Genomic DNA, 18,727 nt, shown 5'->3' on the forward strand with positions numbered 1-18,727 from the left:
ATGTATTGTAGACCAGCCTTAAGAGAAACAAAGTTATTCGAGAATTGCCCTGCGATTTATGTATCTATCGTGAAAATTCATAATCGATCTAGAAATTCACGATCTACAGCAATATCAACTTTTTTAAAGATCAGATTCCAGAACGATGATAAAAGGAGCCTAAAATATTCGTAATCCGATTTTATGTTTGAAATCATCTCAAGTGCGATCTCAAGATGATGTACGGTCATTTCATTGGATCGAGTCTTAGAAGTAACCAAGACCAGACTTAAGATTAATCTTAAATATAAAAGATCGGGCTGTAAATACTACTATGAGAACGTATTCTGCAATCATCTCTTCTTCAAACTAATATTCCTTTTATCCGATATCAATTTTATATATTATAATTTTGCCCAGAGAAAAGTCTCCTTCTTCGCCATATCGTTATTCAATTATATTTTATATTCACTGAGCTTTTTATGCTCCCACGTTCATTAAACTCATAATTGCATTTAAATGTTCTTTAATTAACGTGTATCCGGCAAGCGGATTTATTTCCTGTCAGGATGGGCACGAAATTTATTATCTCTCCATTTCTTCTCGCGAATAATTCGGTACTGCAAGATAAAGATTTTACTGAAGAGATTAAAGGATCGGCGGGATCCAATTGAATTTTAACTGTAGCGCTTTAAGCGATTCGTTCTATTAGCTGCCGAACTTAAACCGAGAAATCGTAAAAATTCCACAATATCGCCGATAGATAATTAACGGAGATTAAACGTGTAAAAAAGTTCAATCGTATTAAACGGTAAAATTAAGCAACTTTGAAAAACGCGAGTAGTCACTTAAGATACTCGTACGTGCAAATTGCACGTACAGAAAACCCGACTGTGCAACATCGTCTAAAATCTTTCAGTCTCCGTAAATTTCTTCCCACGGGCGTGCTATTCGCCCGTATGCCGTCATCTGATTATTATCTAATCATTATGTAATTGTGGTTGTATTACAGAGAAGCAACCTGGCCGTACCCGTAGTCGAACTGCCTCCACACATCCATATGCATCATCACGCACCGCCGCACGATTATGACGGCAATTAGAATTGTTAGCAAGACCAGTACCATCACATTATAAACTATAATCGTAATCAGGAACAAGTACAAAGCGTCTCGCGTCTCGCGACAAGCAACTACGATCGATTTGTTGATAGACTTCCGTCGATAGTGACGGAATTCACCCGATAGACATGTTTGCACAATATTGACAAAATATTTCGTCGTTGACGTTCGCGATTACGAAGAAAGAGCTTAAACGTATCTGTAAAGCAAAACGCGTGCGCCGCTTTTCCGCACATTTGATAAATCCGTCGAAGAACCGACGCTATATACTGAACTTAATTGATAAAATGGTATAACGTGGCGCTAAAGTGGTTTTTCTCGTAGCCGCGAGTTTTGTACAATTAATCAATCCGCGGGACAGTATAATCGTCCTGAGGCGAAGCGTTCGCCGCTTTATTCGCCACTTTAGAAAGTATTCAAATACATTGAGGTAACGTGATTTAATACTATCAGGATACACCGGAGAAAAATCTTAAATTAAAAAGTTACGAGCCAGCATGCATATTAATTCTTGGCCTTGCGAAACGAAATTTTCTTCGATGTGATATGCGATCAAGATAGACGGTATCAAGATCGACGATCGAGTAAAGTACTTAAAAAAGTTAATGTCACAGTGACGTTTTATGTAACAACTGAATGCTTTACGTAAATGGACCGTGAACGTTTTACCCTCCTCGAAAAAAATATCTGTTTTTTCTTGAACGCTTGTTGAGATCTGAGCATAACCCTGGCACAGTGCATTCACCAAACATTGGGTTAAACATTGGCCCAATATTTGGTTGTATTTAGCCAATGTACTGTGCTACTAGTGGAGCATGTAAACGTGTTTTTGATATGTAAAAATGAAGAGGAATATTTTTCTCCGTACTCCTTCGCTCTTTTCGAAACAAGTAAAATTTCTGGTGGAATAACTTTCCCCGATCCTTTATCTTTGGCCTTTCTTTGCACGTCGAGTTCTCAATTGTCGCAAAATCATCATCGCGAGATAGGAATCCACGGCATCTTCATGTCCAAATTCTAATTTAACCAACATCGGCTCGATCGAGAGAGCAATATGCTGAACCTAACGATAGACGATGAACAACCCTTCCGTCCTACGCCAGTGAAACCAAACAATCCGATGTAGCTACACACATGATGGCGATCACTGATATCTCTAATGATATCTCTTCGAGCATATTCACGCTACTCTCGCACGAAATCTAACGTTCGATCTATGCACAGAACAATATTCGAACGCGTTCTGTAAATGCGTTCTCTTTTTACGAGAGGCTGCCTAAAGTGTAATTGTACACACGCAAGTATTCTGTAAATATCGCCGCGACAAAAGCAGCAGTGAGATTCGTAATGGGACTATTTTATGCAGATGTGGCTGAGAGTGAATAATCGTTAGCGCTAATCGAGTACAACTTTAGACGTTTGGTGTTATGTAACGTGTGCTGTAATATGCTGATAGCCGGCGAATAAACGTACGATAAGAGGACGATTACTGTCTCTTCCTGATCCTCTTCAAACTATAATTTACTGATTTTAAGAAATAGTTAATATACGATGAATTTCATTTTAATCTTAGAAATTAAATTCCAGTTCAATGCTGACTGAACTAAGATCAAAATCAGCCAGCTAATCGATGCTGCAGGAATCATCGATCTTCCGACGTCACTGAAGAATAGCGCGTTTCAGCGACGAGATCGACGAATCGCTCTTACAATTAGAGGACGGTAAGGATAAAGGAACGTTCCGACTGCCCCTTTTTTATATAACATCATTTATTAAGGGATAAAATAAATGACAAATAACATATCTCACTTATATGAAACTATAATATTTCTTAGTGTTTCATTATTTGTTATGATATAAAAGAAATCACATCATATACGACCCCCTCCCCCGGCCGCGCGTACGGCGGCGGTCGTTCGAGTCTTACACGTAAGCAGATAGACGACGGAATCGACGACTCGCTCGTCGTCGACGAATATGCGCAAAGCAGTGAGAATTCCCAAATGAATCTCTTCGAGAGATCGCGAGCTCGCGTCGATCCATGATAAGACTAGGCTTCGACCGCGAAGCTTAATCGAATCAACATGACCGAGATGTTACAGCGAGCTTCGCAAAGCAAGGAATTCCATCTGACACAACTCTCCCGGAATCTCTTCCTCGTCGGTGAAACCGGTGGATTACTACTACAAGGGATGTCTTCCTCAGCCGCGTCTCGACAGCTCGGGATTTGAATCCAGAGCGTGAAATGAGAAAAAGTGTCCTTGCCTTTTCAACGCTCTAGATCTCCGATCACCGGAAGTGTCGATGTGCAATCGAGAAAAAAAACAACACCCTCGATGATAATAATCCGCTTGATTATCCAAAAGGGGGGAGGGGGCCTAGTCAAATCACTTGTAATTATCACACAATCATTCCCGATACGGTGGCATGTACTATTTTAATATGCTTTTTGTGACTTTCGGAGGTGGACCATCATTCAGCTATGCACAGCTGTGCATTTCTCTCCCTAACTCTTTCACTCTCACTTACTCTCTTTCTCTCTCTCTCTCTCTCTCTCTCTCTCTTACTCTCGCACTCTCTGGGAGCTTGCACTCATTCGAGACAATTGGACGACGAGTTTAGAGCCGATTCAACACATATATATACATATACACACATATATGCCCCTTCTTTTTACCGTGAGACGGTCTCTTAAAACTTCACCGATCGCGCGTTATCTTGCTTTGCTCTTCTCCGCACTTTCTCCCTTTCTCTGTGCTCGTCCACCTCCAGGATTCTCACTATACACTTTACCGAGGCATCAACTCGACTCGAAATTCCGACTCGCCCTGCCACGCGTGTCCAAGAGAGAAACAGTAATGAACAAAAGTGAGGCGAAAGGCGCAGCACGATCAGACACGAAGCCCAGACAACGCAAACGTCGAAATAATTAATAATTTAGATGTTTTAAATATTTAATGATGCCATTAATGATAAAGGCATCACTGAGGAATCTTATGGATGTTTGTGACGATTATATGTTTTGCTATGTGACAATTAGAGATCTTTCATCACAAAGACGTCTCATTATTGGCTCGATGTCTGATCGCACTCTGCCTTTACCTACTTAATCGTTACATAAAAATCTCGATTTCTTCCGCATTTCGTTCCTTACTCTACCTGTTTCTTCCCACTCTCTTTCTCTCTCTATCTCTCTCTCTCTCTCTCTCGCTTTTTCTTTCGATACCGTGCCTCTTAGAATTATCGCGAAATTATAATTCGCGTGCAACTTCGACGAGGATCTCTCGCATTTCTCAATTTTCGAAAGAAAAGAATAAACATGAAAGATCTGGAGCAGGACGTCATTGTTACAACATCCTCCTCGTTACAACGACGATTCTCTTTTCCTCTACAAGCCTCGCGCGTATTTTTTCTTTCTCTTTTTGCTTCTCCTCATTCTCTTTCTCTCTCTCTCTCTCTCTGTCTCGCGATTATTACATTATGAGATCAATCCACGCATACGATTATCGCGGACATGTTGCAATTTGTTACTGCTCTCGCTACATCGATCGATAACGTAAATTTCGTTCGCCGAGCGTAAAATAAACAATACGAATGATGACAAAACTTGAGCGAGAAACGGGAGCAAAGAGATAGAATTAGTTACAGTCGAAAGTGGAATAAAAGTTTAAAAGATTTAAGTGTTATTTAAAAAAAAAGATTAGATAAGCGACAGCGTCGAATAAATAATGCAAGCGCGAGAAGCGAATGAAAAATAAATGGAAATTTTTTAAAGAGAAAAAGGGGGAAAAAGGAAAAAAGAGCAGGAAGAAAGTGCGAGTAATACGTAGCTCCTTTCGGATCATGTTAAATAAAAATAAAATCTTATGTAAAATCTAATTTCTTACGTAATCTTCTTCCAAATGTATTAAAAACACATTGTTATCAGTTTTATATAAAATCCAGAAAATTAACATTCGCTCTCGATACGCCGATGCGATTTTCGGCGAAGGTGTTACTCGTTTTTGAGAGCGTCGCGACGTAACTATTCTAAAACGCGTAGGCATTACGGTAATTAACGAACATTCACTCATTGGTGGTTCGCGCCGGGAATACATACGCAAATCTGTACCAACGTTCGCTTAACACGGAATTACGTAAAATCAGTACGAATGGAAATCATGATACTTATAAACTAAACACGCGAGAAAAGCTCGATTTTCAACAGATATTCGGACATGTAAGGCGATCAAATATTATAAAACATCCGCGAGTAAAATATTTCGAACATTTGTAATTAGTGCTGAGTAGAATACGGTTTTCTTCTGATTCTGTTAACACATTAGATAATTAGGTAACATATTACTAAAATTCGGATCATCACAATGATACTTCTTGCATATCTCTTTGGTTTCAACTGCACGGGCTCTCGCGAATCTAATTAAAAAACGATACAGCGCAAATCTAATAATCAACAATTTTTATCCCTGCCGATTCGACATGTACATCCTTGTGGAAAAAAAAGAAAAACTGTCCAGAGTTTTCTAAGTTTATCGATTGCGAACTCGTATAATTCATTGAGAGAATTAAAGAGATAAATAGATAAATAGATAAATAGAAATGAAAGAGAGAAGAAGCTAAAAAGAAAGTTTCCAAGTAAAGCCTAAAATGAAATAATTTAAAAAAAAGAGAAAGGAGAGAAAGAGAGAGAGAAATTGAAAATACTGTCATTAGCGAGTGTCCGTCGCATCGGATTGCAAAATCCTTCGCCACGCCCTTTTCTATTACCACTCGCAAACAACGGCAAGATACGTTACACAAAGCGAAGAGAGAAAAAGATCGCCAAAAAGTGATTGGTTCTGTCGACTCGACTTCCATTCCGGCGAGCTGAACTGTAAGCGACGCAAACGTTTCTTTTTTTCTATTTTGAACTCTTGGTGATATGTGGAGGCGTCGCCTAATAAAAAGAAGAAAAAAAAGGAACCGCGTCGCTCTGTTGGTCGAAAGGTCTCGCTGCTACTAATCGTTTGATTTTACATCATTCGGACGATCCGTACGTGCTTTTGCGTGCGTACGCGCGTCTACAATCATACTTTGGAACAACTTCGTTTCACCGGAATCCGTCACTAGAGTGACAAGCATTATTCAGCGTTTATCAGTAGACTAGATGAGTACGGCCAGAAATCGAAGTCGGTTATTCGCGGTGATTAATTCAAGTCCTAGACGTATAAATTACAAACAATTTCCACGAGATTTTAAAACTGCGCGTTTACAATAGGATCACGATAGAATTCTAATGTTTTATAAGAGAATTTACTCGATATTATTATATTAAATACAAGTTTTTATGCATACATGCATAATATGTACATTTACATATAAATATTGTGCACACGTAAATATTGAAAACTTTAATATATACGTAATATGTGTGTGGACGTATATTACATACATATTGAACGTATTCCATATTTACATATGTGATAAATAAAAATTTAATTTCTGCAACCTTCAAGACTCGAATTGTAATGTATCGAAATTGCACCGACTTCAATTATCTGGCGCGGATCTTTTTTTTTTACCCACTTTGCGCCACTTATATAGTCGATCGTTCGCTGAATCGAGATCAGAGGATCGTTCACGGAGAACAAGCTCGCGATTCCAAAGTAACCGATTATCACGTCCTTGAGCGCGCCTGCGTATACGCACGCATACACACGCGCACAGTTATATAATAAAGAGACACCCTAATTACAAACGTTACAGGTAGAATCGTCAAACCTCCAGCTACGTGCGCATCTTAAATACGCACTCTCTCCCTCTCGCTCTCCCTCCCTTTCTTTCGCCGAGTTAATCGTAAATATGCGTATATATGTATCTATATATATACATATATATATATATTCGCTTTTTTATGTGTATGTGTGTATACATATATATAGATATATGCGATCACAGAACACGTATATTTCGCGTGTAATATTTTGTGCCACGTTGTTTTTCGCATGTACGTGTATGAATACGTGTATGTGTGTTTGTGTTGCGTGTCTGTATACCTTAACAATCTATTATAAGAATTTGATTTGTTTAAACAGCCTCTCCTCGATCCTCTTCGTACACAACACTCGGACGCCGTACGAACGGCGTCCCCGCACGATCGCAATCAATCGCCGAGAAAGGGACAGGACTCCGTCAGGCGTGGGTCGCGACTCCCATCGCTTTATCAAGATTTCTCTCTTTCTCTCTCACTCTCTTCCTTTCTTTTCTACATAGTGCTTTATTAGAACGCTACGCCGAAGGCATTGAAATTCGTTGATAAGCGCCCTCGCGCGCGCGCGTAATATCGGGCGTCGAGAAATTGGTGTTCCCGTGAAAATTCTCGGTCGGTCCTTTCGGTGACGCACGCAGAACTAATAATCCCAAGCCGCGTTCTCTGAGCTACGCCTCTCGTCTCCTTCAGGCGCGAGTCGTCGTACAGAGCATAAGGATTCTCCTCGCTGTCCCGAGACACCGAACGAATTTCCCCTCTCGCGTTGAAGCACGACGCGAGAACGCGGCATCCCGCTGCTAATCTCAAGGTGGAAAAGCAGCCCTAGGCTTACGATGGTGCATGGGTTAAAGCTGAGTTCGCGACGCTTCTCGCGCTCGGTTAAACGACAGCGGCGCATCATCCCCTCGGTAAATAAACACAGCCGATAGGCATTGCTTCTCTCCGCGCGTCGCGTGCGCGCGTACCGCGACGAGCGCGTGCACGCGGCCGCGGGATCGTCCTACAATCTAAGGTTTGCTCGGTACACGCGTATGATGAAATTGGTAAGTGGGTACAATCTTATGTTAGCTTTCACAGGTTTTTTTTTCTTTTTGCGGGACAGGGATGAAACGAAGATAAAACGCGTTTACACAGACGCGAAAGACGATCTCTCTTGGCTCGACGTTAGCGTCGTACGCAAGAATCCGGCGTTCCTCTTGACCGGAGGCGGAGTGCGCGTACCAACGGGAACTCGGGGGAAGTCGAGCCAAATCGGATACGTGGGAGCCGCGGAGGCTCCCGGATAGGATCGCGACAACGGAATTAGAAGTTAATTAGATTCCTTAATTTAGCCTTACGATATTAAATTTTCCACTTCTCAACGAGCCAGCTACACAGGTGGAGAAGAAGAGACGAGATGTTCGCGCGGAGCTACGCATCTTTCTTTCTTCTGCTTAATATATGAGTGCGCATTGCGGTGATGCGTTTCCTTCGGCGAATCGCGCGCAAGATCGAAATTGCGAACGCAATAAGAAGGGTGTACGTACATGTATGTGTGTGGGTGTGTGTTGTGTGTGGATTGGTGTGTATGTGTGAAGTTAAAAGCGCGACTCGAAAGCTTCTAACAGGCGAGAGCAAACTTTTTTTTTTAACAGATCTGAAACGTAAACGAAACGCACAAATAACAGTCTGCTACGAACGTCGAACGTAGAAAAATACAAGTGTCTATGTACAAAACAAATTATAAATCCTTCCTCTCCTTGTCATGTCTTGTCTGTTCCAAACAACAATCTCTTCTTCCGTCCTTACGATCTCCTCAGAAACACGTGAAGAGGCGCTCCATTCGCCACGAGCTGTACCACGCGAATAGACGAACTGGAACGTGCGATCGACGTGTTCGCGAGCCGCTCGAGGAACGAGAACGCGGTTGGTCTCGTCATTGAGGCGCCGTCGGATGAAGAATCGCAGCTGAATGTGACCAAATATTACGATCTTCTGTTTTTCCCCCACAATCAGCATCCTCCTTTTCCTCCTCTCGATCTTTCGTTATCGCCTCTTTTTTCCAAAATGAAGACTCGCTATCGTCGCGATTTACGAGTCGACGATGAAGCGGCCTTATGATAGCGCGTACACGTGTGTGTGTTTGTGTGCGTGTGTATGTGTGTGTGTGTGTGTGTGTGATGTTCTTGTACAAGACTCGATGATATCGCGCTCGCATGTTCCTTCCATGCCGTGCGCATTAAGTCTGCGAGTCCACGGCATGGAGCGTGGCGCGAGAAAACAAATCGACAAACTGCAGACTGACAGACAGCAGACAAACGAGGGAGCGACGTGGAGCTTCGCTTTAGGTCATATACCGCATCACGGCACGAAGGGCGTACAGCAGTTCCGCTTGCATGCGAGCCTCTAAGATCATCAGGTTCACGTGGACCTGGAAAACAAAGGGAAGGGGGGCGAGTGTTTAGCAACGTACAACAGTCCCGTTTTCTTCCAGCCGGAGCTGCGAGAATACATTTTTACGTTTCGCGTTTCATCGCGATAAAAGTCTTATCGCGGACGTTTAAAATGGCTAATTCCAAATGCATAATGCGTTTCGTGCGAGCTAATCGGCACTTTCTATCGCGGGACTGGCAGCGGTTATTTTCAGCCGAACAGTGTCAAGTATTTTATATTTAACACGTTTAACTTGTAAGCTTATTTGCATAAGCCGCCATTTATTTAAATTTCTAAGATTCGTTCGAAGTAGGAAGTGCAACCTTATTGCGCTATCAGTATAATCAGCACGTACGTTAAGTTTTTCCAAAAGATATCGGTACCGCAAAACTGCATTCTCTTTTATTTCTCAATCAAAGCCATCTCAATTGAGCCGGACCGAGGATATTTCTGTGCCTACCTTTTCACTGTGCTTGAACTCCTTCATGACGCGATTGTAATCCCTCTTTGTGACGCGCTCCGGATAGCAAACTGCGCTCTTGATGAAGGTTTTGAGGCTACGCTCGAGCAATTGATTCACCTCGTTGTAATCATAATCGTCGTGCCTGATGCCAAACATGCACTGTATGTAGTTCCAGATCGCGCGTCTGAAGCGCGACGTATCGACCTTGTTGTGCGTGCCCATAGTGTAATACGTCAGATTGTACGCGGTCTTGAATTTCTCGTCGAGGAGATTGCCGACGTCGTTGTACAGGCGGTTCACCAGGGAGTAACCGTGATCGTCCCAGGAGTAATCCTGGACGCGGAAGGTCGGTATGTCGTTCAGCTGGCCGCGCTGCAAAGAAATGTTCGAGTTAGCGAGCGAGGAAGGAGACGGGAGGAAAGTTGCATCGATAAAAAGTCTCGCGAAAGAGAACGTAAAAGAAGTTACGTCGAGAAACGCAGGAGATATACACGGGCGGCAACCGGCGGCGAAGCGACTTTTTTTTATTTTTTTATTATCTCGCGCATTAACGCGTGGCGTAAGCGCCCGTGTGCCCCGCCTTCGTAGCCTGTCTTAAGTCAGCCGATACACAATGTCGTCGCGCGGTAAATATTCATAGTAGTTACGCGAGCGGAGCCGTAAGCCGACGCGCTCCGGCTTTAAATATTCATGGATGAGCCCGCGCGCGCTACCTTGGAATATCGTCTCTCTTTCGGCTCTGATCCATTACACGCTACTTATCCGGGCGTGTAAAAACGGCGAGAAATCGTCGCGCCGCGTTGTTGAATAACACGAGGGTCGCGCGAGTTACGTTACGCGGAGAGTATTTTCTCTTCAAATTTACCCTGCAAATGACGTAATCGTGGAACAATACAGCATTTCGAAGAATTTTGCGAGAGTTTCTTGAAAGTCTACTGCACGGAGAGAATTTTCTCTTTAAATTTACCCTGAAAATGATATGTAATTGTAGGACAACACGGCATTCCAAAGAATTTTATAATAATGATACTTAGTAGGTGGCGACCGAGACCACCGAGAGTATCCTGTCACACATACCCCTTTAGGGGTGTAGCCCTCCAGATAGGAGATGTCCTTCGGCAAGATTAGCAGCCTACCGAAGATGAAGTAAAACCAAATGCTCAAAGTACCAGAACGAGAACTGGATAAAACAGGAAGAAGAAGAAGAAGAAGATACTTAGAATAAGATACTAGTAAAATGTACGGCAAAATTTCGAAAAACTCTCATAAATTCTTGAAAATGCCGCGTTGTCCCACGATTACATAATTTTCAGGGTAAATTTTAAGAGAAAATTCTCTCAGTGTGGTAAAATGTATGGTACAATTTTCCAAAAACTCTCACAAATTCTTCGCAATGTCGTACTGTCCCACGATTATGTAATTTTCAGGGTAAATTAAAGAAAAAATTATCTCCGTGTATCAAGGCGCGAATGGACGAGTCCGGTATTAAGATACACGCCGGCGAGAGGCTCACCTTGGCGAAATCCTGGTAGATGAAAGTTGGATCCTCGATGAATAGACCGATATCGGAGTCGAGGACCGAGCTGCTCCTCTGCGGCGCCGCTGCCAGCTCGGCCGATTGCGTCTCGACCGTCTCGAATCTCTTGGAGAGCTCCTCCTGCGTGATCTGATAGGACTCGGACTTCTCCGAGAGACGCTTCATACGTTCCATCAGGGTCGCCACTCCGACCTCCTCCTGGTCGCCGACTATGCTCGGCGACGACGGCGGCGACGGTACGTTTTCTGTAAAATTGCCGATAATCTTTATCCGCGGTACGTTACCATAAAATTTTAGTAACGTAACGAATTATTTGACGCCAGTACATGATTGACTAATGTAGAAAGATTGCTAAACGACGCTAACTGGCAAATTCTAATTCCACTTTAACGGCCCAAAAACTGTGCTTATCTTTAAGAATTTTTTCTCAGTAAATACACCATACAATAATATAAATCTTTTTGAGATTTATTAGGACACTTAAATAATACCAAAAAAATTTTTGTCACAATTTAAACGATTGAAACAATTAAAAAAAAAGGTTTCGAAAAGTACTTTTTAATACTTTTTCAAACTGGCACTATTTTGTTATTTTTAAATAAAAATTATTAATTGAGGTTCGGGACATAGCAACACTCATGTAGATTAAGAATCTTTTTGATTTTTTGTTTCAGGTAAGCCTGAATGATAAAAGTCCTCAACGCAGCGGGCTTGCATCTTTTTTGACACGCCATTCGAACGGTGTAGAAAACGCTTAATAGTAGTGAAACAGGGAAGTCCAGGTTCAAACTCTGGCTGAGGTAATATTTTTCGCAATAAGTTTCTTTAATTAGAATTTGTCAGTTAGCGTAGTTTAGCAATCTTTCTACTTTGATACAATTTCAGTAAGAGATGACGATCGCGTTTGTACGCGTTATTTATAGCAAGTGCATCCACGTACCAGTCTTGCCGTCTCCGTTGGGGATCTTCTTAGGGCTGCTCGCGAGCTTATCTTTGGCAGGCGGTACGTTACCACTATTGTCCTTGTTCACCTTGTAGTAATGGCCGGCTATGTTATCCAGTTCCTCGTTAATTCCGCAAGAAAATACAAAGGACGATAACGAGTGGAAGTGAGCTAACAGGACTATCGCATGAACGACCTCCGCTAAGGACCAATTATCGTCGCCCCTAGTCAATTTCTGAAAGTACAAGCGCTCGCGTTACAATCCGACGCGTCTCCTCGAGCGCGTACGCGCGATTCCGTCCGCGGGTCCCGCGCTTACCTCGATGTGCGACTTGTTCAGGAGCCACGGTCTGTGAGCCAGGATCTTGTTGATCTCATAGAGATCCTGCAGCTTACCCGGCATCGATCTCAGGCCTTGGAGCCACGAGGGGTCACCGCCCTGAATAACGAACTCTCCCTTCTGCAGGTTTATAAGGTAGCTGCATTGGTGCCGGCCCGCAGCCTGAAATTACACCGAGATACATCTCCACAAACCTGTTCTCGTCAATTTATCTCTCTTTCGTATCGCGCGCGACACTTAATGCCACCCTCGGATAAACGTTCCTAGCGTAATCGGTCTCTCCTACGCGTTCACCATGAGATTACTATCCGTCGGAATCGCGTATCGCTAAGCGGGATCGCAAAAATTCCCGGCGGTCCTCCCCGAAAAGGCCCGTGGCTGCGGGCGTTCCGCTAATTAATTGATAAACCGCGATTTAAGCGCGCATTAAGGAGACGAGATCTACGCGCGCGATAGGGAAACGTCTCGTGCGCGGCGTGCGGCTTCAAGTGACGTTTCAAATGCCGTGTAATACGATGTAATATAATTACAGTCCAATGCGCGCCCCGCGCTACGTAATAAATCAACTAATTTATGGCCGTTAAGCTTCGACGGTACGGGCCTCGTAATCTCGATTATCGTGCGCTCACCTCGGGCCGTACATCACAATAAGCAGATACGCGGGGCCTGCGGAATTAGCTCCGCAGATAGTGCCCACCGATAAGACGCTGTCCGCGGGGAAATAAGGGCGAGTAAAAACGATCGACGGCAACTTTGCGCCCGCGAGGAATTTCTATTTCGCGCATCGAGTGCCGGATACGGTGTCGCGTAAGAAAACCTGGTCCAACTTCTAGTTTCGAGAAATGTGTATTTCTATGGAATAGTTGCAAGTCGATTGGCTACTCTCTAAAAGTCTATCACTGAAAACAGTGAATATTCACCGATTCACAGTTACAGTGCCCCGTAAGTTTGGAAACGCCCTATATTTTACAGATAAATAATGGCACAGCAGCGATCTGTGCACATGTTTGGTACAAATATATCGTAAGGCGTTTAAATAACGATAAAGTTACGATACGTTTAAATAACGAATTAGACAGGAGGATTCGCAAAGAGCGAATTACAAGTGAAGTGCATCTCTGGGAGATTCTCCGGCAAGAATGGAAACGTATCCCGATCGAATCTCTGCAAAAGTTAATCCATCGCATGCCGCGGGTATGCATGGCAGTCATTAAAGCAAAAGGTGGTTACCTTGAGGAATCTAAAATTTAATTTAAATCTTTATTAACAGCTTGCCGTATGCACGTGTGTATCTTCGTTTTAGTTTCTTTTTAGTTAAATAGCAGTTGAATTTATTTAGTTAAATTAAACTTACAAAGCAAAATACACCGATTTTATTATGTAGTTCCTTCACATCACACACTTTTATAAAGTGTTTCCAAACTTGTGGAGGGCACTGTATAAGTATAGCACTAAATTATTCAGTGCTATACTTGTAACTGTTTTCAGTGATAATGCACTGATTGACTTTCAGAGAGCACACGTTTCTCGGAACTGGAACTTCACGGAAAAACAATGTAGCTGCCGTCTCAGATGCGCTCATGGTCTCGCGTTACCACATATCGCGCCAAAGGGATGAACGTTAATAACGGGAGATTTAACCTAATGATGCGGCGAGTTGCTCCGTGAAAAAAAAACTGCATGTGGTAACTAAATTTCAGTTGTAAAATACGGACAGCTAGTATTTCATTGTGGCAGGCAGTACTTTGCTACTGTGCCTATTGCATTACGCTGTAAAAAGTTACATGTAAAATTACAATTATTATAGTGGGTAATATTGGGACCATCTATTAAAGGTGTATATTTACATGCGTCAGTGAATTTACACCTTGTAGATAAAGTCTTATATAGCAAGTAAACTGCTTGCTTTTAATTGTGTAGATTTTACAATTTTATGTAATTTTTCATCATGTATAAACAAGCATTTACACAACAAAGAGTAACGAAAAAATTTTTTGTAAAAGTACATTACATACATTTATATATTTCCCTTATTAATAGTGTGATCGCTACACTTATTATGTATGTAATTTCACATACTTTTTTTACAGTGCAGATGCGACAGAAAACCGTCTGCTGTGCTCTAGAAATTAATGCAGCAAATGTTTTTAGCAAATCACGATTAGCTACGGTAGCGAAAAAAATTTTTTTTCCAGTGTTGGACCGAGTTCCAGCATCGTGGATGCAGGTCTTTATTGCCGCGCTGCGCACGCGCGATAAACGGCGGGCACGGTTTCCCGTCCCACAAAATTTTCGAGGACGAGCGTCGGAGTTATTGGCTCGATCTCGACGGCGGGAGGGAGGGAGGGAGGCTCTGCCGCGTTATGCGTTTTTCAATAACAAATTTCGAGCGGCGATAGGCGAATTGACGGCGACGTGATGATGCATCGGGGCGCAAAATTGCACGAGGTCGCGACCGCCAATATCGCGCGTTATCACGCGCGCGATCATTTCCAGCACGTGACGAGCAGCAACATCCGTTTTCAAGGATATATATGTGTACGCGCCGCGCTCGATCCCCCGCAACGAATAATCCCATGGAAAATCTCCCGTAGGCTTACGCGTTATCGGTCTTATAATTAATAGCGCGGGAGTTTTAATCGGAGAATTTTGTTCGCGAGCGCGATCGAGGCGGCAATGAGGCCATCAATATCAATGACGAGATAACGTGCGCGTTACGAGTGGTATCGTTGAAAAAATATATAGAGTTACCGACATCGGATATTTAATGTTTCAAGTGCGCTAATGGTCTCGCGTTACAACATCTCGCGCCAAAAAGATGGACGTTAAGGGGATGCTGGAGTGATTCTGCACTTTTGCACCTTTCTAACCTAGAAACCATCAGTTCGCGGAAACACTTGTGTAATATACAAATTAAATGACTTATGTGTACAGATCGAAAGCAGCTTGCTATTCCGGCTAAATGAAAGAACAATATGGTATCACTGAAACTAAGTTTGTCAGTCTAATAAGAAATAATAGTGAGAAACACACATACAGTACATGTAGTATGTGTGTTGCTCACTATTAATTTTTATTAGACTTACAAATTTAGTTTCAGTGATGCCATATTGTTCTTTAATTTAGCCGGAATAGCAAGCTGCTTTCGATCTGTACACATGAGCCATTTAATTTGTATACTACACAAATGTTTCCACGAAACAGACAGTTTTCAGTGCAAAAGGTGCAAAAGTGCAAAATCACTCCAGCATCCCCTTAACAACGGGAGATTTAACCTAATGACGGCGGCGAGTTGCTCCGTGAAGAACAAAATGGAGAATCTATTTCTGAAAAACACGGGCCGCGCGCGTAGGCGCTATCATTTAAGATTTAAATCGCCTGACGTGAACTCGACGGCGATCTATTTATTCCCGCGTGATTAAAGCCAACGGCGCACGGTGCTACGTATCCTACTGGATTGCCTACGAGAGCCAATCAGGATTCAGCCTTAAGTCATCCGATCTAAAACTCTGCATCCTTATTGGCTCTCGTAAGCAATCCAGTAGGAAAAATGGTATCCTGTGCCGTTGGCTTCACCGCGCGAAGCCCCGCGGGCACGAAAATGCACGTCAGTTTAACACCACCGACTCGTCATTTTCGCCAACCGGGAGGGATCTCGCGTGGGCGGCGGATGCAGCGCGATCCTGACAGAGTCGATCGATCATCGTGACAGGACACGGTAATACCGCGGTACAGGGGCGGAGGAGGACGAGCGCGAGCGGGGGGAGGGGGGGAGAAAAAAGCGGGGTGAAGGAGAGGAGCGACGACGAGGGAAGAGAGACCCGGGATGCCGATGAGGTGCGCAAACAAGACATGTGTTTGCCACGGGAACGGTAAATCGATCGATTCGAGAGTCACGATAAGAGGAGAGTTCGCAAATACATTTTAGCCTCCCCCAAGAATCTAGCGGACCCTCCCGGGAAACGCGAACGCTTTGGCGGCGTGAGTTTTTTATTAATAATTCCACGGGGCCCGTCAATCTGGATCGCCGTGCGGAGAACGTCGGCGTCGATCGTACGAACGACGAATTTATCAATTACGGAAATTTGCGTCTACTCGTCGGAGTCTCGCGCGACGACCGTTGCCCGTTTCTACGCTGAAAACAATTGTCGCTACCGTAGAATATCATGATCTGCTAAAAGTATTTTGCTACCATAACTAAACATTTCTAGACCGCAGCAAACGGTTTGCTGTCGCACCTAATACAATAAGCACGGTAGCCAAATATTTAGCTATCACAATTAAATATTGGCTGTCCATATTTTCGAACTAAAATTTAGTTGCCACATGCAGTTTTTACGAGGGGTAAACGGGGTGTACAGATTTGTGGCATTAGTTTGGGCATTAAGTCTTGCTGAGGCATTATAAAGATAAAATAAGATAAAAAAATGCCCACTGGGCATTAGTGAGCATTGGTATACCTACAAGATTTTGGTCAGCGGTTTCCCCCTCGAGTTTTTAGCTACGACAGCTACGTTTCTTTCCGTGTACCAATGTAGAGATTAACTTTAATCTCGGTTAACTTACTTTAGATCTCTTTCTAGTTTTACAAATTAGCAAAAGGTAAAAAGTAATTCAAACCGAGATTAAAGTTGATCTGCATTGGTAGACACGGGCTTATATCGGAGATTAACGAGTCATAATTATCGTGTCCGAAGAAATTTACCGGCGGGCGATACTGATCGTTGTTTTCTTTTCAATCAAAAATTATCACGTGAGTATTAGGAGGATGATAAAATACTGAGAGTAGTGCATTATCGTGGCGACGAGAATAACAATAATGTGTGAACAACAAGCGGTAGGAGACGCGCGTTTACAATATCTCAGACAGTCGCGATGTCGCGATGTCGATAGTCCAATATTACTTGCGTAATAAATGTAAATCGAGACGAAAAGCGTTTTGCTCTTTCACCGTGTCGCAAATAATATACTGTTTGCATAAAATTACCAGACGTTCGTCGTAATTCTATATTGCAATTCGCTCTTCGTAATACTTAGATGTAGTTTTTCTGTACTGTGCGCAGGAATAAGTGGGCACTTATTAAAATCATTGATATGATAATGTTATAGAACGTTAATAATAGCAACAATCTTATACTTGCGTTTAGACGGAGCGTATAATCGCGAATGTGAGGCAATGCGATCCGCGATAGCATTATTTATCTTCGAAGACACTCCCGTATATTTCCCCTAATTTATTCTGCATGCGAGCACGTCCGATATCTTATTCAGGCGATGATTAATGAAGTACAACTATAGTCAATCGATAAAAGTGAAGAATCAACTGCATTTCGTTGTTATCTCTACTTTCGAACGAGAGATCTTGACGTGTTTTTTTTTTAAGCGATCACTTTTATCGATAAACTTAGCAAAGATACGATCGACCACGATTTCCAGTGTCGATTTTTGACGAGGGACGATCAGCGAGTTGCATCCCGTGGAAGTGAGTCCACGCACACCGAGCACAATGTTTACCAGCAGGAAAGCTGTTTTTCAGATACCTTATCATTTTATCACACTCATCCGCGAGTATCGTCTAACAATTTACCTCGTCCTCGTCCGCGCTCTTCGCTCACCGAGATAAAATACTTGTCGATCGATCGTATATGATGCGACAATATTTTGTCTATCACGCCGGTCTACTGATGCGATTTTCGAGTTATCAAATCAAGATTACTCAAAGATCGAGTCCCGAGATTGCACGAGGAAGGCGCGGAAGGTGCGACAGTTGAAAACAAATGGAATAAATTTAACTTGCTCGAGCGTCGCGACATTAATAACCATTACGAAATATTTGAATAACATAAAGTTCTCGACTCAAAGTTTCGAGCAAGCAATAAAGAAAATCTGTCGCGTAATGCGCGAATTGTTCGCATTATCAGTTGAGTATAAGATTAAGCTCGCAATGGCTCACAATGACATCCGATCGCGACTGCGTATCATTCAAAGGCGGAAGCTGTAACCTCGATATTGTATCCTGTGGAGATAGCAGTTTTACAGTCTGCAGTCTGGGGCTTTGCAATAAACAAAGTCGGCTGCGGGGCCGCGAATGCTCGTCAAACAGCCGTTAACTCGACAATTCAGAGTAAACCAGTTTTGCAGAATCTGCATACCTGCTCTCGCGCTTATATCCAACAACATCGTA

At 42.8% G+C, this 18,727-nt stretch overlaps 2 protein-coding genes across 7 annotated transcripts in view; one reads left to right on the plus strand and one right to left on the minus strand.

The window, feature by feature from the left end:
* LOC105568153 (glutamate receptor ionotropic, kainate 2-like) overlaps window positions 1-2,582 on the plus strand; it is a 137,909-nt gene extending 135,327 nt beyond the window's left edge. For all 5 annotated transcript variants that reach the window (XM_012023574.1, XM_012023576.1, XM_012023575.1 and 2 more), the window contains one exon: window positions 992-2,582. In XM_012023574.1, the coding sequence (XP_011878964.1) occupies window positions 992-1,081 (90 nt within the window). In that variant the 3' untranslated portion in view covers window positions 1,082-2,582. The remainder of the gene's footprint in view (window positions 1-991) is intronic.
* Window positions 2,583-2,850: 268 nt separating this feature from the next.
* The window catches only part of LOC105568156 (sestrin homolog), a 193,659-nt gene continuing 177,782 nt past the window's right edge, over window positions 2,851-18,727 (minus strand). For both annotated transcript variants that reach the window (XM_012023585.1, XM_012023586.1), the window contains 5 exons: window positions 12,523-12,705; window positions 12,201-12,438; window positions 11,237-11,505; window positions 9,721-10,095; window positions 2,851-9,258 (listed from right to left, as the gene is read on the minus strand). In XM_012023585.1, coding sequence (XP_011878975.1) covers window positions 9,172-9,258; window positions 9,721-10,095; window positions 11,237-11,505; window positions 12,201-12,438; window positions 12,523-12,705 — 1,152 coding nt within the window. In that variant the 3' untranslated portion in view covers window positions 2,851-9,171. The remainder of the gene's footprint in view (window positions 9,259-9,720; window positions 10,096-11,236; window positions 11,506-12,200; window positions 12,439-12,522; window positions 12,706-18,727) is intronic.

The sequence above is a fragment of the Vollenhovia emeryi genome, unplaced genomic scaffold (assembly GCF_000949405.1).
Source record: "Vollenhovia emeryi isolate VEMERY1.0 unplaced genomic scaffold, V.emery_V1.0 DF939131.1, whole genome shotgun sequence".
NCBI lineage: Eukaryota > Metazoa > Arthropoda > Insecta > Hymenoptera > Formicidae > Vollenhovia > Vollenhovia emeryi.